Here is a 25,967-nt window from a genome sequence, read left to right as displayed (position 1 = left end):
CTAATATAATTTTATTTATTCATTGTAGCTGTTCTTGGCAAACATAAAATGGTATTTTTTTTTACTGACATTATACATTAAAAGCTGATTGTAGAATGAAAGCATGTGTTGTCAAGCGTTATCTTCAACATAATTTTGTCTCTTTTTAATGGAAAATCAATTTTGTGTAGACAATGAGAACAGTTTGAGCTACATAGATTTATAAACGTTTACTAATTATTTTTCTGCAGCAGTTTATTATTTTAATAGGATTCCTCACCAAAACATTGCTTCATGAGGTAATAGAATTTACAGTGCAGGAGGCCATTCAGCCCATCTAGTCTGCACCGGTCCTTGGAAAGAGCACCCTACCCTCATGCCCCCATCCTCTCCCCGTAACCCCATCTAACCTTTTTTGGGGTCATTAAGGGCAATTTAGCATGGCCAAACCACCTAGCCTGCATATCTTTGCACTGTGGGAGGAAATCAGCACCCGGAGGAAACCCACACAGACACGGGGAAAATGTGCAGACTCCGCACAGACAGTGAACCAAGCCGGGAATCGAACCTGGGACCCTGGAGCAGTGAAGCAACTGTGCTAACCACTGTGCTGCCGTGCCGCCCACGGTATGAACGACATCACCAGTTTCCTCCAGAGGACTTTACAAGGAAAAATGGTACATTGAAAAAGAACACAAGAGCTTTTGTAAGTTTCACTTGCATATTATCCTGACTCATGTCTATTTTGTATTGCTGAAAAAAGCATCCTGTCACAGCTCTTTGTTCTGTACTCATCAGGATCAATGCAAGAATGCAAATTTGAAGAGGACTATGTTACGAGTTTAGAAGAATGAGAGGCGATCTCATTGAAATGTATACAATTCTGACAGGGTTGGACAGACTGGTTACAGGATGTTGTTTCTTCTGGCTGGGGGTGGTTTAGAACACGGGGTCACCATCTCAGGATACAGGGTGGGCCATTTAGGACTGAGATAAGGAGAAACATCTTCACTCATCGGGGAACCTGTGGATCTCTCTACCACAGAAGGCTGAAGAGGCCAAGTCACTGAATATATTTAAGAAGGAAACTCTAGACTCTAAAGGCATTAAAGGGTATGGGAAGAATTCTGGAGTATGGCATTGAGATAGGGAAACAGCCATGATCATGTTGAGTGGCAGAGCAGGCTCAAAGGGCCAAATGATCTAATCCCGAACCTATTTTCTATGTTTCAATCGGAACAATAATTTATACCTCTCGAGAACTGGGGGGGCTGATTGCTTTTGCCCGCAGAGGTCAGGTCCGTGCACATGAAGATATGTAGGTTCTAGCAAGGGTAAGTGAACTACCATGTGAACCCAACTGGTAAATCTTAAATTGGTTGTTAGTATAATTCCGAGCACACTCAGGATTGTTCAGCAAGTGCTGCCCAATCTCAGAATTTAATGACATTATGTATGGCCAAATAGATGGTGTTGTCATGGTTTCCTCTCTAGGGTCAGCTCTTGCTAATATTTTTGCCAGTTTCCACAAAAGAGCTTTCAATAAAGTGACCCTTAAACTCCAACTCCTTTTCTATTTCCGATATGTAGATAGTAGGTTTGCTATATATCTTTTTCTTTGTTCTTAAATGGGATGTGGGTGTTGCTGGCCAGGTCAGCAATCATTGTGCATTCCTAATTGCCCTTGAACTGAATAATTTGCTACATTTCAGAGGGCAATCAAGAGTCCAGTGGGTCTGGAGTCAAAAGTAGTCCAGACCAGGTGAAGTTGGCAGATTTCTTTCGCTAAAGAACAATAGTGAACCAGATGGGTTTTTACAACAATTGACGATGACCATGAGTGAGACTAATTTTATATTCCAGATTTATTAAATTCCATCAGCTCCAGTAGTGAGATTTAAACCTATGTCCCCCAGAGCATTAGCCTGGGCTTTTGGATAACTAGTCCAGTAAAATTACCACGGTAGCCTATTTGAATCTGCAGAAAATACTGGCAAAACTCAACAGATCTGGATTCTTCAGAGCTCTGAAGTAGAGGCACAGAGACTTGAAACATTAACTCTGTTTTTCTCTCCACAGATGCTGTCAGACCTGATATTTTTCTAGCATTTTCTGTTTTTATTTCAGATTTCCAGCATCCGCAGTATTTTGCTTTTATTTGAACCTGCAGCTGTATGTAAGAATTTCCTTGCACACCTTAACATGTTCCTTCCTGAGCTCAAATCCACTTCTGAAATGGAACAGTCTAACAAGCTCCATTTCTTTGATGTGCTCATTGCGAAATCCACTAGCGGGTTCTCTACTGCAAGCCTACCTCCACTGGTCAATATACATGCTGGGATTCCTATATTTCGAAGTGCAAGATTGGTCTCATCAGCAAAACAGGGCCCAAACCAATTGTTCACCAAGCTTGATATTGAAATAGGGCACATCAAAGCTATCCTGTAGGATAATGGCTACCCTGATCATTGTTCGCTGTGTATCACACATACTTACGGATGAACCTAAGGCAGTTATATTTTGACCCGCGAAGTGTCCAGTTTACCTCAAATTACACCAGAAGTGTAAAACATCTTAAAAGTTTGGACAAGAGGTGAAGTCTGCTCCACTTCAAAGGTGAATCAGAACATGTGGAGCGCATTACGGTGTGGAAGGAAATTCCTATCTATAGCTGCAGATTCAAGTAGGCTGGCATACTGGTAATGTTATTGGACTAGTTAATCTAAAGGCCTGAGCTAATGCTCCGGGGGCATGGGATCAAATCCCATTACGGCAGCGAGTGGAATTTAAATTTAATTTAAAAATCTTGAATATAAAGTTAGCCTCACTGTGATGCCGGGTGCATAGTCCCAAAGGCTGGCGGATCGTATCAAATATAGCTGTTCGTTTGGCTGTTCGTTACAGGTAAGTTCGTGCGTGGATTTCCTCCGGGTGCTCCGGTTTCCTCCCACAAAATGTGCTTGTTAGGTGAATTGGACATTCTGAATTCTCCCTCTGTGTACCCGAACAGGCGCCAGAGTGTGGCGACGAGGGGATTTTCACAGTAACTTCATTGCAGTGTTAACTTAAGTCTACTTGTGGCACTAATGAAGATAATTATTATTAATACTTGTGTGGCCTTTACAACTGAGTATGAAGACATCCTTGAGCAATGTAATTTAGGAAACTTTTAGTCCTATACATAAGTTCATAGCTGGTTCAGATTGAAGTGTCTGGAGAAATGCAAACATTGCCCTCCAGCCTATTATCTTGAGGATTATGGTTATATGTTGTGACAAGATGTTTGGTATGTTACAAATTGTCAAATTCGAAGAATAGGTTAAGCTGTTCAACTGTGCTGTCGACACAACTCAGTCGATTGGAAGTGAATAAGGCTAACTGACGAGTGGGGGGGGGGGGGGGGGGGGGGGGGGGGACATAAAAAATTCCTGAGTTGGCCACTTGACAAATATTGAATTCATTAAAAATTGCACAGGCAGGGTTGCTGATGCACACGTTTAAATTATTTTCAGATCATTTACATTTTATTGCAGCTCAATGCACGTCAGTAGATTTTGGAATATATCAAAACAAACAGTAACTGAATTTTTTTTTAAAGTCCATAACCACAATGTTTAATGAATTAAATGGTTACTTCTATGTTTAGATCTTGTAGTTAATCCTTATTGGTTCATTCACCATCCTGTTGCGGTTACCAATTCAACTGGCCTGATTATTTTCTCAGTTGTTTTCACAAAATAAACTAAGGCTCTGTAAAAGTTCGACTTTGATACCAAAGCAAAATGCTTACTCAAAGGCGAAAAGCAGGTAACACGTCTGAAATTAGATACTTCGTGCTTCGGTAATTATTGGTTCAAACACTGAGTCATATGAGACATGGGTGGAAACTTTAACATTTATTTCCCTTTCAGATGCCAACTAACCTGCTTCACATTTCCAGAATTTTAAGTTTTAGTATCTGAATATATAGCATTCTTGTTTTTCCTTTTCATTCCTGTGCCAAATCTTAGCAGCATCTTAAAATCAGAGTGAGAAGACAAAGCTGTTTATGCGATGCTCTCAGTGCGAATTGGAATACTTCCAAGTTGCTGCATATTACAGTGTATAATTGGCATCAAAACAGAAAAACAAAAAGCTTGACGAGCAGATTCTCCCATTGCAAAACTGTTTGTCTGGAACATCTGTTTCAGTTGGACTAAACTAGACTTGTCCAAGGCACCCTAACTCAGGAAGAAAATTGGAATTCTTGCTGAATCTTTGCTCACGAGCGCAAAACCACTACATTTTTTGGTACCTTCGGAAATTCTTCAACTTCTTTCAATCTTTTTTCAATCTGGAGACGCCCACCAAATCGTGTCACACCATATACCACAGTCATCACCGTCTGTTTCACAACTTTACGATTAATGAAGCCTTCCAAGATTTGAGCAATTTTTACACCTTTTTCAGCATCGCGTTTTCTAAATTCCTCAACCTGAGGGGAAAACACAAAGGAATTGCATAATGAGCCTAAAGAAATCATTCAACAGAAAAGTAATGGCCTAAACAATCAATATATGTTACCGCCTCTTCCACTGTAATGTACAGATACTTAAACTTGATTTATTGATGTAGCCTGATATTCTTTGTGGTATTTCTTACTACAATTTTGAGAATTACAGTAAAGCTATAATTAAAAAATGAATTCAATTCTTTATTAGTTTTAAAATTCGTATGCTCCAATTGTTGTTTATAAAAAATATCTTGCAATTGGAATGGTTTCAATATATTTCCTCGCTTTTGCATATACTTCCTTACTGATGGAGAAAACTACTTCAAAACACATTGGTTACAGTGTACCTTTCCTGTGCTCCTACAACCAGTGTTAAACAAGGACCGAGAGCAGTGCTTTTCAAACTTTTTTCCCTGGGACCCATATTTGCCAACTGGCCGGCCTTCGGGACCCCCATGCCGGCCTTATGGACCCTCGTGCTGGCCGATTTTCGGGCCCCACACACCGGCTGATTTTTGGGGCCCACACGCCAGCTGACCTTCCAGGGCTCACACGCCGGCCAACCTTTGGGACCCACGCACCGGCCGACCTTTGGGGCCCATGCTATGGACAGATATCACTGGGAGAGAGCCATATGTGGTTCTTATAAATAGAATAGCCATAAATCTCAACATAGTGACATAGAAATCTTGATTTATAGTTGGCTTAAATGCAATTTAGTTACTTGATGCAAGTTTATTCAACTTCAAAGTATACTATTAGAAACAAGTTCATCAAAATTGATGAATGCTGACAACACTAAAACTTCCCACAGACAACTGACAAACTTTGTGTTCTGTGTAACTGTTCCGGATATCATTAATCAGACAGAATGGACATTGGACAAAGTTCTCATGTATGAATTATTTGCTCAAACATTCCATTGTAGCATCGTGATGTGTTCACGATTGCCCAACCAGAAGATATGCCATTGCAATCACTTCATGGAGAGCGGGTCATTGTTTGCAGGAGCTTTCCGTGTTCCACAATACATCAGCAACTTGCATTTATACATCAGCTCGTGTTTGTTCGAAGTTCTATTTGTCTGAAAGCAAGAAAAATAACTAACACTACACTTTAAAATCTCGATTGAATTACTGACCCGGGACTTTAGATATGCTGGAGATGGGTGGACAACGTGAAAAAGTAACAGACACTGCCTTTCCCAACATTTACTTTCTCCACAGACACACAAAAGGACAAAAAACTGCGCCCTCAATGTTAGTCAGTTCTTTTGCTTTGCCGATATTTTGGGAATCAGCATATTACTCATCTCTCATTTCTTTCCGATTTCCAATTCCTTTTTATTTACTCCTAAATAACATTTCGATGGAAACTCGGGTCAATAGCTGTCCAACAAGCTGTGGGTCTGCAGCTTGTCAGATTCCAGACAGCAGGAGATCATACACAAAGCGCCTCGGAGGGTGCTGCAGACTCTCCTTAACAGCACATGGAAGAGCCGGCAGGTCTGCAGCTCTCAGCTTGTCTTGTGGCGGTAAAGTAATATGCCATTTAAATGCAGTGGACTCCCAGTGCCAGGTAAGAACTGCATTGACATTGTAGGCAGGGTTTTCCCTGCAGGCTCAGAATGATGCCATTGGGAAACGTTGCACTAGCGGTTGATGGGAATACCACAACCCCTCTGACACCAACCCATGGGTCATGACCTGCACTTTGAAAAACCTAGATCTAGAGTACTACTAGAATAAATCATTGAACAAACTATCTAACACTTACAATAACTCAATTAGATGTGATTTTGTAAAACATGAGCAGGATCCTGAAAGTTAACATTATTAACATTAATCACAATCTATTAACGTTGCTGGTTGGGTAGGGTACTGCCATCTCACCCACTCGGAGACCTGCACTGTGAATGCTTCTAGTTCATCCAACTCTTCACTTACCTGCTGTGCTACTCCACTATAAACATCCTGCGGCACCTCACAGGGCATTAGGTTCACAGACGTTGCACCGATCACATCACGTCCAAGAGCAGCATAGTGTTGCAAACCATTACAAGATCCATCCTGTTAAATGATAAAGTATTTGTGATTTGATCAATGTTGGATTTACACAACACGATTTACAGTGTTAAAAATCACTGCTTGCTAATGCACCAAGGATGCATTATATAGATTTACACTCAATAGCTCAAAATATTTTTGTTTTGGCCTATTCAGTTGACATATTTTTTAACCAATGTGGGAGATAAAAGGAAGTGAAACTTTCACCAATGCTTAGGGTTATCTTACTGAACTAACATGACATTTTAGGCCACTTTTTTTTAAGAAATAGAATATCTCTGAATAAATACACATTAGGGTTTAGAGTAATTTTGTCTATCTAGAATTATCTTTGTGGAAAAATTATGCAAACATTTTACCCGCCTTAATCACCATTGGTGCCTGACTAGTTGTCTAATGCAGGTCTATCCAAATAATTCTGCTTATTGTTGGGCTAACTGCAACACCACATCATTATCACACTTTCCCATAAGAAACTGTTTTTCCCTATATTTCTTTATGTTTTCTTTTATGTACATACACAAGTGCAAACACATCGATAACAATGCTGCTTCGAAGCTTATCTGGTAAATTTCAAAATCTAGATCCAACAAGCAAGATTAAATATTTTCCCATTGCACTTAACTTGAGTGACAGAGAAATTTAATTCAGCCCAAAAAATGATTGCACAGGAGATGCACGTTAGATATACTATTTGAATTAAATTATGAATTAATCAATCATGATGCTCAGGGTAAATCAGATAATTTGGTGTTTATTACAATCTAATGGAGGGTTCATATATGTTTTATATGTATATGTATTCCTTTAACTTTGCATTTAATTTTTCTCCTGCCATTTTTAAAGCTGAGAATAAAAAACAAAGTTGTATACAAGAGGTATCAATTGGGGGGGGGGGGGGGGGGGGGGGGGGGGGTAGAGACCTGTATTTAGCAGCAGTGGGAGGAGTCCAGTGCTTTGCAGTTGGAGGAAAATCCTGGGCCTTGTGAGTATTGGGGGATAGCCTGTGTCTTTGACAGCACCAGAAAGGGTCCTCCAGATTGGTAAAAATGGAGTGCTGGTGCCTGGAATTTCAAATTAGCACGAGGAAAAGTATTTGTCATCGTTTCTCCATCTGTTTCCCAGCAGTTAACAGAATGCCTACATTTTCTGTCAACGTGACATTCCAAGATGATTACAACCCTCAATTCAAACGAACATAATTTACAAGGAAAGACTATCTTCCTCTCAGCTTACCACACTTTGTAAATAATATATGGAATGTAAAAGAAGAGTTAAATAGGTGTTTGATCAAATATAAACAAATGTGCCTTTTTGTTCCCTCTTACAATCACTGGCCAAGATTGTATAGTCAGCAGTGAACAAATTGCACTCGCCTTACGGGGCAATTACATACATGCGTTTGCACCGTGACTTGCAGTAATTAGGGAGTCAAAACAGTGGGGCACCCTCTGCAGGGGAATCATAGACCTGTGTAAAGAGGGCAAGCAATGGTATATCTGCTCAATCAATCAGACAGCTAGAATTGCCATGGAGGCGCACAAAGTTTAAACCAAAAAATGTAGTGGCAGCATGGTGGCGCAGTGTTTAGCACTGCTGCCTCATGGCACCGAGGTCCCAGGTTCGATCCCGGTCCTGGATAACTGACCACAACCCAAAGATGTGCAGGGTAGGTGGATTTGCCATACTAAATTGCCCCTTAATTGGAAAAAAAAATGAATTTGGTACTCTAAATTTATTTTAAAAATCAGGAAATGTAAGTTAGTATGTTTAATCCAAAGCTAAGTCACATATTCAAAAAGAATGAGAAAGAGGGAAAGGAAGATGAGATTAAGATAGGGGTAAAATATATATACTACAAAAGGTTGTTCTTTATATCTCCAACAAGAATTAAATTTTAAAAGTAAATATTCAGTGCCACAGGGATTGCTTGGCAGTTAAGATATACCGCACCACTAATAATTCCACTCCCTTAGATAGATAAGCTCTAACATTTTCTATGTTTAGTGGGCATCTAATGGTTAAGTGCAGCAAATTCGTACCCTTGGTGTTTGAATGCTGAATCTCTCAGCAAGATACTGTTAAGAGTGAAGCTTCTGGAGGAGCTGGGCATCTTAGGCAGCAACTTCCTGATTTCTGTGTTTAACTGTATATGCGTAGACACAAAAGGTTGCTGCTGTCTTGTTTGTCTCTGAATAACAGTGAGCGCTAACACCTTCACTGTTATTTCCACTGAAAACTCCTGGTAATTATCATGTTATTATTTCAAAAATGAATCTGAATAAAATATTTGAAGCTTGTCCTCTCACTTTTCTTCAAATAATTTTGACAAATTGCTAGAAACTAAAGCAAATATTCTAGCAGTTCAGCTATTTATTACTAATGATGCAACTGGAATGTTGTATACAATGCAAGACTGCAAAATCCGGAATCAGGTATCAATGCCGCACTCTTGAAAAAATATTGTATCCTAATCCAGGCTTTTGGGAGAGGTTAGAGCTGTCAAGATAAATCCCAATAAAGGCATTGAAATAAATCAAAGAAAGCATAATGGATAAAAGTACACATGTTGTCGTGGAATATATCATTTTGAAAATTGATTTTGTTATATCCATATTTAGGAGATTAGCAAATTCAGTTACAAACAAACGTGAATTGATTTTTTTTCCCCCTCAGAAAACCTTTCAATTTGTAGGAAACTGTTGAACCATCTACAGGCCAAGGTTTTTAAATTAGATTGTGCTTTTCCATCACAGATGTGAATGTAGGGTATTATAACAGGAATATTTGACACAAAACGCGGAGGGAAAAGCAAATTACTCACAAACATCAAATTAAAAATCGGACTGGTGTGCGGAAACTTAATAAACCTTTCCTTACCCCTTGCAGGTAATTAAACAAATTATCACCCCTATTACCTCATTGCACTAGAACACATAAAATGGAACATTAGTTCCTCCCTTTTAATAGAAAGAAATGTCTAAAATGTTGACTTTAAATCTTTCCTATTTGCATTTCAGCAAATAGCCAAGCCTGACTTTTCAGAAAGGCATGCCATGCCTTGGTGTTTGAAAGTGTGTGGGTCGAGAGGCTTTTAAAAACCAGAACATGGACATCAAGGAAGTTGCAAAGTTGGAGTTCAAGATCTGGGTGGTAGAACATCATATAAAGAGACTGTGCTTTGAAGTCACTCATATAAACGTTACAACATGGAAACATTCTTCTGAGCTGATGTCAGAATTCACCCTCAATGTGAGCAACTAGTCCCAACTACACTTGTACTGGTCCTGTTCCCATTGCTCTTCATCTCTATTCAGATTTCTAAAATCAATGCTGTTTGTATCTCCCTGATAGGGCCTGTGCCGTGGGGGCACTCTTTCCCTTCCGCCTCCGCCACGGTCTCCACCATGGCGGAGGCAGAAGAGACTCCCTCCACTGCGCATGCGTGAGAAACTGTCAGCGGCCGCTGACGCTCCCGCGCCGCCCTGAGGTGTCATTTCCGCGCCAGCTGGCGGGGCAACAAAGGCCGTTTCCGCCAGCTGGCGGGGCGGAAATTCCTCCGGCGTCGGCCTAGCCCCTCAATGTTGGGGCTCGGCCCCCAAAGATGCGGAGCATTCCGCACCTTTGGGGCGGCGCGATGCCCGTCTGATTAGCGCCGCTTTGGGCGCCAGTCGGTGGACATCGCGCCGTTTCGGAAGAATTTCGCCCCAGAATTGAGAACTGGCTGGCACTATTGTAAATATATAATTTAGGGCAGCACGGTAGCCTTGTGGATAGCACAATTGCTTCACAGCTCCAGGGTCCCAGATTCGATTCCGGCTTGGATCGCTGTCTGTGCGGAGTCTGCACATCCTCCCCGTGTGTGCGTGGGTTTCCTCCGGGTGCTCCGGTTTCCTCCCACAGTCCAAAGATGTGCAGATTAGGTGGATTGGCCATGATAAATTGTCCTTCGTGTCCAAAATTGCCCTTAATGTTGGGTGGGGTTACTGGGTTATGGGGATAGTGCGGAGGTGTTGACCTTGGGTAGGGTGCTCTTTCCAAGAGCCGTTGCAGACCCGATGGGCCGAATGGCCTCCTTCTGCACTGTAGATTCTATGATAATCTATGATATAACTTACATATCAGAAAATGTGAATATTCAGTACATTTCAGGTTAAGCATTTTGCTTAATTCATGTTATAAAGATTTCAGAAAAACATTAAACCTGCAAAGAATATCCTACATTTTCACACAAAAACATCTGAGCCAATTATCCCTACCTTATATATAATTTTTGTTCAAGTTATAATATTATGGCACTAATTTTGAAAACTGAAAGAACACAACACGCAAAAAGGCCACATGCCTATTTATCTTTAAAAAGATTAGAACTTAGACCTTTGTAGATATCTGTTGTAGGTATTGCAAGGTGATTAGGTTGGTCTGCAACACATAATTAACAATATATGCTATCTTATTTGTGAAGACAGTATATGCCTCATTCTATCTGTTGCCAAGTTTAGATTTAATAAGGTCATGATTTCCAACCATTCCTAAGGAATTACAACAGAACTTTTTAAAATCACCATCTTCATTTTCAAAGATGCAAGCAGTACACTTCCCAGTGTTTATTTTTCGAAATAGAATTTCATATTCCTAACAGACTACTTGCAACTGAAGATAGCCTACTCACCAATTTAAATACTGCTATACTAATACAAATACTGCTATTAATCAATTAAATAAATCATCTTTGTCCTTCCACTGACTCTCGATAAAGCAAATTAGATTTAAAAAACCATTTGAACTCGTTACAGGTCAACTGTCAGTAAATGAATGGAAAAGTGAAACTGGATAACTGGATATTTGGGGACAGTTTGTCGGGCTGTTCTGAAACCTGATCGAGGCCAGCAACGAGGAGTAAGTTAAGGAAAAAAAACAAGATAGATGAGGTTACCACACACACCCTGATAATAAAAGCAAATCATAGCTGAAGTCCAGTGGGTGGGTGGGTGGGGGGGGGGTAATCCACTTCTCTTTACAGATGCTAAATGTTCAGTCGTCGATTCCAATTACACACTTTGTTTTATAAGCAATATGTTTCTCAGTTTTCTATACAAGGTCTATTAATCATGATTATTAGTATTTCTACATAGTTGAAGATATTAAGTGATGCATCTAAAATTGTTCACAGAATAGCACATTCCATATTAACCAAAAGAAAATAAAATAAAAATCAAATAAGGAAATTCTAGCAAATTGGAATTGAACTTCAGAAAGTGAACATTTTCCAGTAAATCTCCAATATACTGCCAATATGGAAAAGGTAAAGCTTGCAAATGGACATTGGAATTGGCTTGATTATAAATTCGTGATCGATTCACCAACTTTAACAATCAGTTCCCAGTGCCTTCCAAAATGCCAGCCAGCTCAAGTAAATCTCCTAGGGGGAGGTGACGGTGTAATGGTATTGCCACTGTACCAGTAATCCAGGGACCCAGAGTATTGCTCTGGGGACCTGGGTTCAAATCCGACCTTGGCAGATGATGGAATTTGAATTCAACAAAAATCTGAAATTAAATGTCTAATGATCACCATAAAACCATTGTCATTAAAGCCGATCTGGATCATGGGCAGCACGGTAGCACAGTGGTTAGCATTGTCACTTCACAGAGCCAGGGTCCCAGGTTCGATTCCCGGCTTGGGTCACGGACTGTGCAGTCTGCACGTTCTCTCCATGACTGCGTGGGTTTCCTCCGGGTGCTCCGGTTTCCTCCCACAAGTCCCGAAAAACGTGCTTGTTAGATGAATTGGGACATTCTGAATTTTCCCTCTGTGTATCCGGACAGGCGCCGGAGTGTGGCCACTAGGGGCTTTTCACGGTAACTTCATTAACACTGCAATGTAAGCCTACTTGTGACAATAAAGATTATTATTTCGAAAAGTAAGTCTGCAGTCCTTATCTGGTCTAGTCTCCAGATCCACGCTGAAAAGGGCAATTCTGAATGGCAATAATGTCGGCCCAAATCCAATTAATAATCTTACATTATGCATATTATCACCTAAGAGTAACTACTTTTTTATTCCCTTGTATCGAGAACAGGAGAGCTGGCTTCATCATGACATTCGATGCTAACATGAATTTGTTCAATGTCAGCATGCAGGCTCAATCTGCGCCATCTGGCCTGACTTCAGGTACTTGATGCGAGAATTGACTCCATTGTTCCAAACATCAACATTTATTACCAACTGAAAGATTCCCGTTTAAATATTTATTCTGGGAAAGCATCATCTAAATATGCCATCATTCATAAAAAACAGTATGTAATCACTTTGCTGATGAACCAATGGGAGCATAGTGGTTGTTACTGGGCTATTCACCCAAAGGACTTAGTGGGGTGAAAAACTGAGGTTGACTACTAATGCAACTATGTGTCATTGAAAGATGGAGTCGACTTACAAACGGAGTAATTGCAAAAACATAGGGTGGGATTCTGACCCCGGGGCCGGGTCGAAGAATCGCCTGGCCGGGCGCGATTCACGCGACGCCGCCCCGACGCCGGTCCGCCCATTCTCCGGAGAATCGGGGCCATTGTTGCCGGCCGGGACCCGCTCTACACGGCCCCCCCGGCAATTCTCCGCGCGGGATGGGCCGAGCGGCCGCCTAGATAGCCCAAGTCCCGCCGGTGCTGTTCACATGTGGTCTTACCCGGCGTGATCTCGCCGTCCATCCTGTGGGAGGCGGCCTGGTGGGAGTGAGGGGGGATTCGACCCCGGGGCCTGGCAAGCGATCGGGACCTACCAATCGGCGGGCCGGCTTCTCCTGGTGGGGGCCTCTTTTACTCCGTGCCATCCCCTGTAGCTCTACACTATGTTGCGTCGGGGCCGACGCGTAGAAGGAACCTAGCGCGCATGCGCGAGTTCGCGCCGATCACAGCGCGAAAGCGCGAGTGGCAGCGGCATGCGCAGACCCGCGGCACCCGTTTGACGCCGGTATCGGCAGCTGGAGCTGCGTGAGTCGCTCCAGTGCCGTGCTGGCCCCCTGTAGGGCTCAGGATCGCTGCTCCTGGGGGCCTGTTGACGTCGTCGGAAACGCGACGGATCAGAGAATCCCGTCCATGATTTTGAGGCCAATAAAATAGGGTAGTCTTATGGGTCAACTTGTACATCATAATCGGCGGTGCCAATTTCGGAAGCTGCCAGGAAATAAACTGACAGTGGCCTTCAACTAAATGCAACTGCTTAGTAAAATACATTAAGAATTGTAAACAACAAAATATTTACTCGGCTTCTTTTGTATGTTTTTAATACCACTTCAGCCCTACAAAGATCTCGGTGCGCCATCAATTGAGTATTTCTAATATTTCTGATATTAATCACTATCTTTGGCAGCCTGTAAGCTCTGGAATTTCCTTCCTGTGTCTATCTATTCCCTTTTTTAAGGCATCCCTTACAACCTGCCTTGTTAACCTAGCTTTTGATCATCTGGTGTAATACCTATCCATTTGGTGACAAGCTTTATTCCAGAACACTCCTGTAAAGGGTATTAGGACATTTTATCACATTACGGGAACTATACAAATGTAACTTATCTTCCAAAGCAGCCAACCTGTTGTTTTAATAACTTTATCGGCCTGTATAGTGGATTATAGAGGGATGTTGGCACAGTGGTTAGCACTGTTGCCTCACAGCGCCAGGGACTGTGGTTCAATTCGGGCCTTGGGTCACCATCTGTGTGGAGTTTGCACTTTCTCCCCATATCTGCGTGGCTTTCCTCCGGGTGCTCCGATTTCCTCCCACAGTCCAAAGTTGTGCAGTTTAGGGGGATTGGCCATGCTAAATTGCTCCTTAGTGTCTAAAAATGTTAGGTGGGGTTACTGGGATACAGGGATAGTGTGGGGGCTTGGGTCTAGGTAGGGTGCTCTTTCAGAGGGTTGATGCAGACTCGATGGGCCGAATGGTCTCCTTCTGCGCTGCAGGGGTTAATTGATTCTATGAAACGTAACGATGTGTTTGTCTAAATATCTCAGAACTGACCTGATGTACTGGGAAATAAGAGATGTGTTTGGTTGGATCAGGCAATCTCGTAGCATGTGCTATCTCTGTGCAGCAGGCCAATGTCTGCCAAGGCTCATCTGCGTTCATCCACCACTTCCTCCCCTGTGAAAAGCAAAAACATCTTAGGCACACAGACACACCATTTTGTGTAAACACCGTTAATCAAGGACAAATGATATGCACTTAATAGTCCTTTGTTGTTTCTTGAGGCACTCAATACTTTCAATTATTCAAATCAAAACCCATTTCTACATTGCACCAAGTTATTTTAGAGCATGATTTTATTCACCATTTAAAATAGCATACATTTTAGTATATCCATATAAATGCAGTTCAACATTTTAGATCACATGGCAGTTTTTAATTAGTTGTGGTGGGACCTGCGGGAGATTTGGCAGACCTGCCAAAAATCCATTGTCTTTTGGTGGGAATAGAACATAGAACGGTACAGCACAGCACATGCCCTTCGGCCCACGATGTTGGGCCGAACTAGTCTGAAACTAAGATCAAATCAACCTACTCCCAATCATTCTAGTGCCCTCCATATGCCTATCCAATAACCGCTTGAAAGTTCCTAAAGTGTCTGACTCTACTACCATAGCTGGGAGTGCGTTCCACGCCCCAACCACTCTCTGAGTAAAGAACCTACCTCTGACATCCCTCCTATATCTTCCACCATGAACTTTATAGTTATGCCCCCTTGTAACAGCTACACCCACCCGAGGAAAAAGTCGCTGAACGTCCACTCTATCTTATACACCTCAATTAAGTCACCACTCATCCTCCTTTGCTCCAATGAGAAAAGCCTTAGCTCCCTCAACCTTTCCTCACAAGACCCACCCACCAATCCAGGCAGCATCCTGGGAAATCTCCTTTGCACCCTTTCCACATCCTTCCTATAATGAGGTGACCAGACCAGGAATGGGTGGGGCCAGAAAATCTTGTCCATTATTTCACAGAAATAAGCCAACATTCTAATTTTTACCCTGTAATGCCTATACTAGTATTCAATTTTTTTTTCCACCTTTTGGTCACAAGTCCTTGCTTGCTTTCATCATCTTTCAATTCCCTATTCGTCTACCGGTGAGACAGGTGTCATGGGCCGTTATTTGAGGCTCAGTGGCTACGGTGAATGTGGTCACTGCCCACCTCAAATGTATACACAACGTGCGTCCTTTTGGCTGTCACTTGGGTTATGAAATCATTAATGGGAGCAAACATTTAACTACCATGAATGCTTTTCTCAGGGGTTGAAGAAAAATCACCAAAAATTGAGGCTTCTGCTTTGGAATATATCATACATAGAAATCACAATCCCTTTTAACTACTTCATATCCATATAATATCAAGATATATTTAACTGTCAATTTTTGTTGCAATTTTCAAACAAATGCACAACTAGGAAATGTGTATACGGTTAAGTAAATCACTATATTTGAGCTAATGTTCACATACTGTTAAAGGGTTATCTGCTGAATCCAAGATGTTGTCCATTACTTCAGTAGCGTAATCAAGTCTCTCTTTGAGGGAGCACTTTTTCTTAAAGCCAGTTAAGTTAACCAGATGAATCTTCAACCAATTTAACCCGTGCTCGCCCAAGGGCTTTCCTTCTGCAAATAACAAAACGGCACGGGTAACATCACTGCCCAGGTGGTTAAAGTATGGTGGGCAAGGGTACGTTCTTCCTCGAAAGTCCATGTTGTGAGGAAACCAGAATACATCATCTCTTATATGGTTGGCAATGGAAAGCTTGTAAAGCGCATCCATTCGAAGGCTGTGCATTTCAGCTGCCCTTTTCCTGACCCAAGCTATTTTCTTTTTCAATATAGACTTGTTTGCTGGACTAATCTCAGATTTTGGATCATACTTGGGCATCACCGGAGCTTCCGAAAGTGGCGGTGGTATCTCCAGCTTCTCGCTTCCTTTGTCATTAAAAATAGAAATGATTAAATCAAGCATTGGTTTGTTAATTTTCCAAGCACAGTTACCAAGCTGATTTAGGGAATCCAGCACTGGACGCAAGTCACTACTCTTACATTTCTCCAAAAGTAACTGATGCTGTAGAGCTCCTTCCAGGCACCGCATTAACTTGGTGGGTGTCAGGACATAGGCTCCAAGCCGAGGCGAAGTCCATGGAATGGGAGCACACACCATTGGCATGACACAGGAGTCAAAAATCAAAGTCGTCTCTGCAGCTTCTGAAAGGATCTGAGTTAGAATAGGATGTGGCTTGATGAAACCGATCTGCAAAAGAAAAAAAAAAAAATCAGAAAAAATGATTTCTACTGAAAAAAGTAGCCTAGTTTGTTTGTTTTTTCAAACGCAATGGCTTGGGGCGTACCTCCAACATTTTCTATTTCAGATTTCCATCATTTACATTTTATAAAAAAAAAGCTAAATTATCCCTCAATCTCCTATATCTGGAGTTTAGAAAATTAGCAAACGTTTCCCAAACTAAAGCTGAGGGAGTTCCGGAATGCTATTATCTTAAAAAATGAGGTGCTGATGAGAAAGTAGAGACCCCCTCAGAGACCTGTGGACAAAGAGTGTTCATCAGATAGTGGTGCTACCCAGGTACTGTAAGAAGATATGGAAGATAACCCAGAAACCCCCATGGCTGGCCATGTGGGTATATGCCAGACCCAAGTCCGCATAAACTAGCATTTGTATTGGCCACACCTCCACAAGGTCACAGTGCAGTTTTTGTAAAATGTAAATGCTGTTCTGCAAATGCCAGATCATGGAGAAGCTCCACACTGCCATAAAATCCTTGAATCCCAGACCAGCTTTTGGGGAACTGTCCGCACTGGGTTGACAGATTGCATGGGAACCCTTCGGATAACAAAACGGAGGCTACCAGTCTAACCACACTATTATACATATGGGGTACCTGCGCCCGGAGGCCAGAAGCCATCTCGAGAATCATTTCTGCCAAGATGGTGGTGGTGAAGTCTTTACCCAATATTAATTACTCACTGAGAACCAGACAATCAGGGCACCAATTGTACATCCAGAATTTTCCAGAAAGTCATGAGTAGTCTGGGTATCACCAACTAAAGTGCTCAGCCCACTACTCTCAGTCACAAGGGGCTTTAGAACAGTGCCATTAGATCCTCAAATATATGATATGGGCATAATTGCCAGGAGTACCCCAGTGGCTGGTATTTCTCCTGTTTACCATCCAGGATTCACCCAACAAGTTCACTAACTTTAGTCCCTTAGAATTATTTTATGGACGCAACTTAAGAGGCCCTCTGAAATTCATTAAGGAAAGGTTCAAAGAACACCAGGTTGAAGCCTATGATATGACCCAGGGGCACTTTAAAATTTCACTGTCATGAAAAGGCGGGCAGACAAGCATACCAAGATCCAAACAGTTCAGCCAGCAGATCATGTTAGTGTTACGACCGTTAAGAGGTTAAATCGCTGAAAGCCCAGTTCAGTGGCCCATATAGAGTAACAAAGGAGACAGCTGAGGTGAATCATTTAATTGATACCCCAAACCACAGAAAAAAGGAGCAGCTTATGTCACACCAACATGCTGAAACAGGACCACAGTTGGGAAGAGGATAAGCGAGCACAGGTCTCACAGGCAGTGAAAATAGTGTAGGACAAAGAGATAGTGAAGTTGAAGCGGGAGGGAGGTCTGGATAACTTCCAAATTGAATCCTAACACCAAAATATTAGGGAGATTTGAAACCGTGCCCCCTTATTGAAACACAGAACAGAGAGGGGATCTGAAATGGCTGCTCATAATGTTTAAAGCAGCCTGCAAGGACAAGATATACGTACAACCCTCACTATACCCGAAGCAGAAATCATAATAATGTTTATTAGTGTCACAAGTAGGCTTACATTAACACCGCAATGAAGTTACTGTGAAAATACTCTAGTCGCCACACTCCGGCGCCTGTTCGGGTACACAGCGGGAGAATTCAGAATATCCAAATGGAGAAACCTCTCCTATAAAACACACCTTTACCAAGCAAATCCTGGAAAAATCGGCCCAGGTGAAAACATGTTGGAAAATAACCTGATTGAATGCAGTCAACGTAGCTGGAATTTTCCAGTCGGGCTAGTGCCCAAGACCCAAAGCTCAACCAGGATTAAACTGACTATGGAAAGGTTAATGCAGTGACCAGGCTGCTCTCTCTGCCTGGAGGACTGTACTGACATGGTGGAAAGCTCCACATTTATAACAAAAATAGATCTGCTAAAGGGATACTGGCTAGTCACCGTAATATCTTGCGCTCAGGAGATTTCAGCTTTTGTCACCTCAGATGGCCATTTCCAATGTTGGGTTTTGCCATTTAGTCTAAGAAATGCTCTGGCCACTTTCCAGAGGCAAATAAGGGCGGCACGGCAGCACAGTGTTTAGCACTGTTGCTTCACAGCTCCAGGGTCCCAGATTTGATTCCCACTTGGGTCACTGTCTGTGCAGAGTCTGCAAGTTCTCCCCGTGTCTGCGTGGGTTTCCTCCGGGTGCTTCCTCCGGGTGCTCCGGTTTCCTCCCACAAGTCCCGAAAGACGTGTTTGTTAGGTGAATTGGACATTCTGGATTTTCCCTCCGTGTACCCGAACATGCGCCGGAATGTGGCGTCTAGTGGGGATTTCCACAATAATTTCATTGCAGTGTTAATGTAAGCCTACCTGTGACAGTAATAAAGATTATTATTACAAACCAGGTTGTAAGTAGCTGGGATCCACAGCTGTGTACCGTGATGACCTTATAGTGACATCTAGAGGGACTACTTGGAATAGCTGGAAGTCCTTTTTGGAAGATCAGAGCCATTTGATTTAGTGGTAAATCTTTCAAAGGGTGAGTTTACAAAAGCATGGGTGCCTGCCTGGGGCATATAGTGGGTCAGGGACACGTGCTGGCAAGAACAGCAAAAGTGCAGGCATTAATGTACTTCCCTTCCTCCAAGATGAAACAGGAAATCATGTGTATTTAGCGATGTGTGGCTTCTACCAAATGTTAGCCCTATAGCCCCTCCACTGATGGATTTGTTACAGAAAGAAAATGAAAGTAGTGTGGTGAGGGGAGTGTTAAGTAGCTTTTCAGAGGCTAAAATCCATCTTAATCAATGAACTGGTGCTGGCTGCCCCAAACCTCAATAAGCCTTTCAAGATAGCTACTGATGCTAGTGACCTAGGGTAGGTGCTGCCCTGCTCCAATAGGTCAGGCATAGGAGGTCAGCAGAGTACTTATTCAGAAAGTTAAATCAACACCAAAATAAATATTTGACCGTGGAGAAGAAAACCTGGGGGCAGTTACTGGCTCTTAAACTCGTTTAAATATATCTTCGTCATGGATACAGGGAAACCTTACTGGCCACAGTCCCCAAACCTTTAGGAAATTCAAATCCCAGATGCTAGACCATTTCGGTGATTGCACAGAGAAACAAAATGTAATAGCTGATGCTTTGTCCAGAATTTAACTCTGGTCAGAATCACTTCGGTATTAAGGCTGCATCAGTTAGACTTAAAGGGTGAATAGAAGTGCGTGTGTTTCTTAATTTTACATTTTTTGGCAACTTGTAATGAAACATGCCTACAAGTCTTTCCCTGTGAGACACAAGTGTTGTGAAGATATATTATCACAGAATCACAAAATTAGAGTGCAGAAGGCCATTTGGCCCATCGTATCTGCAGCAGCATTCCGAATGAGCATTATGACTTAGTGCCACTTCCCTGCCTTTTCCCCGTAGCCCTGAATACTGTTTCTATTCAAATAATCATCTAATGCCTTTTTGAATGCCTCAATGGAACCTGCCTCCACCACACTTCCAGGCAGTGCATTCCAGACCCAAATCATTTGCTGTGTGAAAAAGCATTTTCTCACATTAATTTAAACTATTCAGAAGGACAGAGTGGATGGTAAGGGAGGTGGTGTAGCTCTGTTATTTAAGGATGACATCCGGACAATAATAAGGGATGACATTGGTGCTATGGAGGATAAGGTTGAATCCATTTGGGTGGAAATCAGGAATAGTAAGACGAAAAAGTCACCGATAGGAGTAGTCTATAGGCCACCAAATAGTAACATTATGGTGGGGCAGGCAATAAACAAAGAAATAACTGATGCATGTAGAAATGGTACAGCAGTTATCATGGGGAATTTTAATCTACATGTCGATTGGTTTAACCAGGTCAGTCAAAGCAGCCTTGAGGAGGAGTTTATAGAATGTATCCGCAATAGTTTCTGAGAACAGTATGTAATGGAACCTACGAGGGAACAAGCGGTCCTAGATCTGGTCCTGTGTAATGAGACAGGATTGATTCAGGATCTCATAGTTAGGGATCCTCTCGGAAGGAGCGATCACAATATGGTGGAATTTAAAATACAGATGGAGGGTGAGAAGGTAAAATCCAACACTGGTGCTTTGTGCTTAAACAAAGGAGATTACAATGAGATGAGAGAAGAGCTAGCAAAGGTAGACTGGGAGCAAAGAATTTATGGTGAAACAGTGGAGAACCTTCCAAGCGATTTTTCACAGTGCTCAGCAAAGGTTTATACCAACAAAAAGGAAGGACGGTAGAAAGAGGGAAAATCGACCGTGGATATCTAAGGAAATTAAGGGAGAGTATCAAATTGAAGAAAAAAAGCATACAAAGTGGCAAAGATTAGTGGGAGACCAGAGGACTGGGAAATCTTTAGGGGGCAACAGAAAGCTACTAAAAAAGCTATAAAGAAGAGTAAGATAGATTATGAGAGTAAACTTGCTCAGAATATAAAAACAGATAGTAAAAGTTTCTACAAATATATAAAATATTGGTCCTTTAGACGGTGAGAAGGGAGATTTAATAATGGGAGATGAGGAAATGGCTGAGGAACTGAACAGGATTTTTGGGTCGGTCTTCACAGTGGAAGACACAAATAACATGCCAGTGACTGATGGAAATTAGGCTATGACAGGTGAGGACCTTGAGATGATTGTTATCACTAAGGAGGTAGTGATGGGCAAGCTAATGGGGCTAAAGGTAGACAAGTCTCCTGGCCCTGATGGAATGCATCCCAGAGTGCTAAAAGAGATGGCTAGGGAAATTGCAAATGCACCAGTGATAATTTACCAAAATTCACTAGACTCTGGGGTGGTCCCGGCGGATTGAAAATGAGCAAACATGACACCACTGTTTAAAAAAGGAGGTAGGCCGAAAGCGGGTAATTATAGGCCAGTTGGCTTAACTTTCGTAGTTGGGAAGATGCTGGAATCTATCATCAAGGAAGAAACAGCGAGGCATCGGGATGGAAATTGTCCATTGGGCAGACGCAGCATGCGTTCATAAAGGGCAGCTTGTGCCTAACTAATTTAGTGCAACTTTTTGAGGACATTACCAGTGCAATAGATGACGGGAAGCCAATGGATGTGGTATATCTGGATTTCCAGAAAGCTTTTGACAAGGTACCACACAAAAGGTTGCTGCATAAAATAAAGATGCATGGCATTAAGGGGAAAGTAGTAGCATGGATAGAGGATTGGTTAATTAATAGAAGGCAAAGAGTGGGGATTAATGGGTGTTTCTCTGGTTGGCAATCAGTAGCTAGTGGTGTCCCTCAGGGATAAGTGTTGGGCCCATAATTGTTCACAATTTACATAGATGATTTGGAGTTGGGGACCAAGTGCAATGTGCCCAAGTTTGCAGACGACACTAAGATGAGTTGTAAAGCAAAAAGTGCAGAGGATACCGGAAGTCTGCAGAGGGATTTGGATAGGTTAAATGAATGGGCTAGGGTCTGGCAGATGGAATACAATGTTGACAAAATCCATTTTGGTAGGAACAACAGCAAAAGGGATTATTTAAATGATAAAATATTAAAACATGCTGCTGTGCAGAGAGATCTGGGTGTGCTAGCGCATGAGTCGCAAAAAGTTGGTTTACAGGTGCAACAGGTGATTAAGGCAAATTGAGTTTTGTCCTTCATTGCTAGAGGGATGGAGTTTAAGACTAGGGACGTTATGCTGCAATTATATAAAGGTGTTAGTGAGGCCACACCTGGAGTATTGTGTTCAGTTTTGGTCTCCTTACCTGAGAAAGGACATACTGGGGCTGGAGGGTGTGCAGAGGAGATTCACTAGGTTAATCCCAGAGCTGAAGGGGTTGGATTACGAAGAGAGGCTGAGTAGACTGGGACTGTACTTGTTGGAATTTAGAAGGATGTGGGTTGATCCCAGAGTTGAGGGGATTAGATTATGACGAGAGGTTGAGTAGACTGGGACTATACTCATTGGAGTTTAGAAGGATGCGGGGGGAATCTTATTGAGACATATAAAATTATGAAGGGAATAGATAGGATAGATGTGGACAGGTTGTTTCCACTGGTGAGTGAAAGCAGAACTAGGGGGCATAGCCTCAAAGTAAGGGGAAGTAGATTTAGGACTGAGCTTAGGAGGAACTTCTTCACCCAAAGGGTTGTGAATCTATGGAATTCCTTGCCCAGTGAAACAATTGAGGCTCCTTCATTAAATGTTTTTAAGATAAAGATAGATAGTTTTTTGAAGAATAAAGGGATTAAGGGTTATGGTGTTCGGGCCAGAAAGTGGAGCTGAATCCACAAAAGATCAGCCATGATCTCAATAAATGGCGGAGCAGGCTCGAGGGGCCAGATGGCCTACTCCTGCTCCTCGTTCTTATAATGTCATCAGCAAAGACTGGAGTAAAAAGGAAATGAGGAACTGCCATTGGAACAGGGTACTGGTCACTGAAGATAAAGACAGAGGTGAAAGTGCAAATCTAGGTGCAGTTGGCTCGGGAAAAGCCAGACATCGGAAACAAACATAAGTTTGATGTCCTTATTTCCAGCCTTTGGAAACAATAGTATTCTGTTGAGGACTGGGTACCTGTGCTTTGTATAAATGTTTGGATGCATGACGCAATTCAAGACAAAGGAATACTTAAAGGAGAGTTGGAAAACATGGAGGCGGACCCTTGCTGAAACAACTAAGAGGAAATCTTGTTTGAAATAATAGTTTGAAAACCTGGAGGGGATCCTTGATGAAAACAGCTGAAGGAAAGCATTGTTTCAAAGAAGATTTTAAAGCTAATCTTTTTGAGAGGGAAGTTTGGAAACACTCGTATGATAATCATCGGGGTGGAGGGGGGTGGAATTGTGGAGAAATCCACAGAAGATTGATCGAGTGGAATCTGTCACTGGGCTTCAGAATGGGGTGTTGTCTGACCACAGTTAGCCTGTTGGATTACAGGAAGTGTGTGTTTATTGGGAACATTGTAGTGTAAGATATATGTTGTAACACATGTTATCCTTAAAATCCTTATATTTGTGAAGTGGTAATGAAGGGGTATTGTATTATAGTCAAACTTTTCATGCTTAATAAATGTTTTCTTCTTCTTAAAAGCTAATTGGCAGTTCTGTGACTTTGCTCATCCACATTTTCCTAAAAAAATGTACAAGTTACGGACTTTTGAGCCAGGGCTCCATTATGGGACCTTCACGTCCAGTCGTAACGTCAACTGGAACGTGACATTTCTGACACACAATATTTGGAGATAATGAATCACACAATAACAAGAATATCAAACATGGCTCAGGAGGCAGAACTCTTGCCTCTTCTGTCAGAGGGTTGTGCATTCAAATCACACAGACATGAGCAAAAAAACTGAGCTAATGCTCAGTGCAATACTAAGGGAGTGCTGCACAGCTAAAGGTGCCACTTTTCAGTTGAGATGTTGAATTGAAGCCCCATCTACCCGCTCAGGTGGACCCATAACATCCTGCGACACTATTCTGAAGAGCAGCAGCGGTAGTTCCTGGCATCCTGGCCAATATTTATCCCTCAATCAAGATCAGGATCATTTTATCATCATTGCTGTATGGAAGACCTTGCGGCACACAATTTGGCTGCATTTTTTCTACATTACATTTCCTACATTACAAGTGCAAAAAGGTTTCATTGGCTGTCGTGCACTTTGGGACATCCTGAGGTCTTAGACGTATAAATACAAGTCTTTCTTTCTTACCATAAGTCTCCACTTACCCACCTCAAACACAAATAATTTAGCTGTAACCAACACTTGCCTGGTTAGGTACAAGTTAATACAGACTGTTCAAAATGACCGTACAATTTCTACGCAAATAACACAGAAAACCTATGACTTTGCGCCTCACCTGTTTGTTACTGCGAAAGCTGTACATGTGATACAAGACGGGAATAAATTTCTTCTCATGACTTGGGTTTTGGGTGTTTATGGGAATTTGTATTTGACGAACCATTAGATCCACTAGATGAGTTCCCATATGTACAATCAGAAAATGCGGCCAAGGAGAATCTTCAGTTCGTAGTGATGGACCCAAATTCATCTCTCTTTCCAGTTTAATGAAATACTCACGAGGCAGGAAGTTGTTCAACTAGAATTGAAACACAGTTTAAAAATTATGTTTTTACCACATAAATAAATCAGAAGCTTGCAACAGAATTACAATAGTTTTTAAATGCCCAATCGTTGTCTTGAATTTATATTCAATTAAGGCCAGGACTGTTTACCCTATAATAACTTCACAATTAACGACAATTTAAGAACTTTGGGACATCCCGAGGTCTTGAATGAATAAATTGCTTAGAAAACTTGAACTGCGACTGTTTTTCTTTTTGGCTTTAAACATCCTTGCGACTTAAAGGAATTGTATATTTGCATACGTCTCTTTATTCCTCCAAAGTGCTCTTAAGTCTTCCTCACTGTTTCCCAAATAGCAACTTATACCATCAGAAAACATTGATCTATTCTGTCCATCCAAGGTGTAGAAAATCTCAAGACAAAATGGACCTAACACTGCCCCCTAAGTGCAGTTCAACCCTCTCTAATCCAAGCAACCTTCATTAGTGTTGACTATTTGTTTCACATCTGTGAACTGACTTATGATTCAAGCTGATGCATTTTCTTTTCCTGGATTTTTGCGATATGGGATTATTATAGTTTTGGTCTATCTCAGGTAAATAAAACTAGCATTCTCATCTGAATTATCTTATAACCCCCCTCCAGTGAAACATTTTGGCATTAGTATTGTGAGTCTGGTTGATAGTGCTGTTTGTCTCTTACTACTTGTTACATAGTTAGCAGTTATTTCAAAATCATTTAAGATATTGATTTTTACCTTATGCAAGAGCAAGACTCAAATTATCAACGTACATTTCCAAAGCTGGCAAATGCTTGAAAGAATATTACAAAAAGTAAATTCATTTTTACTGAAGTGTATTGAGAAATATCTGTGACAAAACTGATGGACAAAGCCATACTAATGTCATTTGCTATAAATTCAGGGGGTCTTTTATCCAGATTTAATAAGCTGCGTTTTAAAGATTAGAATTCTGGAAAATATCCAGGCAGGAATTCAAAATATTAATTACGCCGAATCAGCGGGCCAATGCAAAAAT

General features: G+C 41.7%; 1 protein-coding gene across 1 annotated transcript in view; it reads right to left on the bottom strand.

Moving 5' to 3' along the window:
• polrmt (polymerase (RNA) mitochondrial (DNA directed)) overlaps nucleotides 1–25,967 on the bottom strand; it is a 104,873-nt gene that overhangs the window by 41,302 nt on the left and 37,604 nt on the right. The window contains exons 9-13 of the mRNA XM_072482096.1: nucleotides 24,704–24,943; nucleotides 16,030–16,818; nucleotides 14,554–14,676; nucleotides 6,418–6,540; nucleotides 4,274–4,453 (exon numbers count right to left, since the gene is read on the bottom strand). Of these exons, the coding sequence (XP_072338197.1) occupies nucleotides 4,274–4,453; nucleotides 6,418–6,540; nucleotides 14,554–14,676; nucleotides 16,030–16,818; nucleotides 24,704–24,943 (1,455 nt within the window). The remainder of the gene's footprint in view (nucleotides 1–4,273; nucleotides 4,454–6,417; nucleotides 6,541–14,553; nucleotides 14,677–16,029; nucleotides 16,819–24,703; nucleotides 24,944–25,967) is intronic.

This window comes from Scyliorhinus torazame, chromosome 18 (genome assembly GCF_047496885.1).
Source record: "Scyliorhinus torazame isolate Kashiwa2021f chromosome 18, sScyTor2.1, whole genome shotgun sequence".
NCBI classification, from domain to species: domain Eukaryota; kingdom Metazoa; phylum Chordata; class Chondrichthyes; order Carcharhiniformes; family Scyliorhinidae; genus Scyliorhinus; species Scyliorhinus torazame.
The sequence above is the reverse complement of the archived record's forward strand: the minus strand, read 5'-3'. Positions and strand labels throughout refer to the sequence as shown.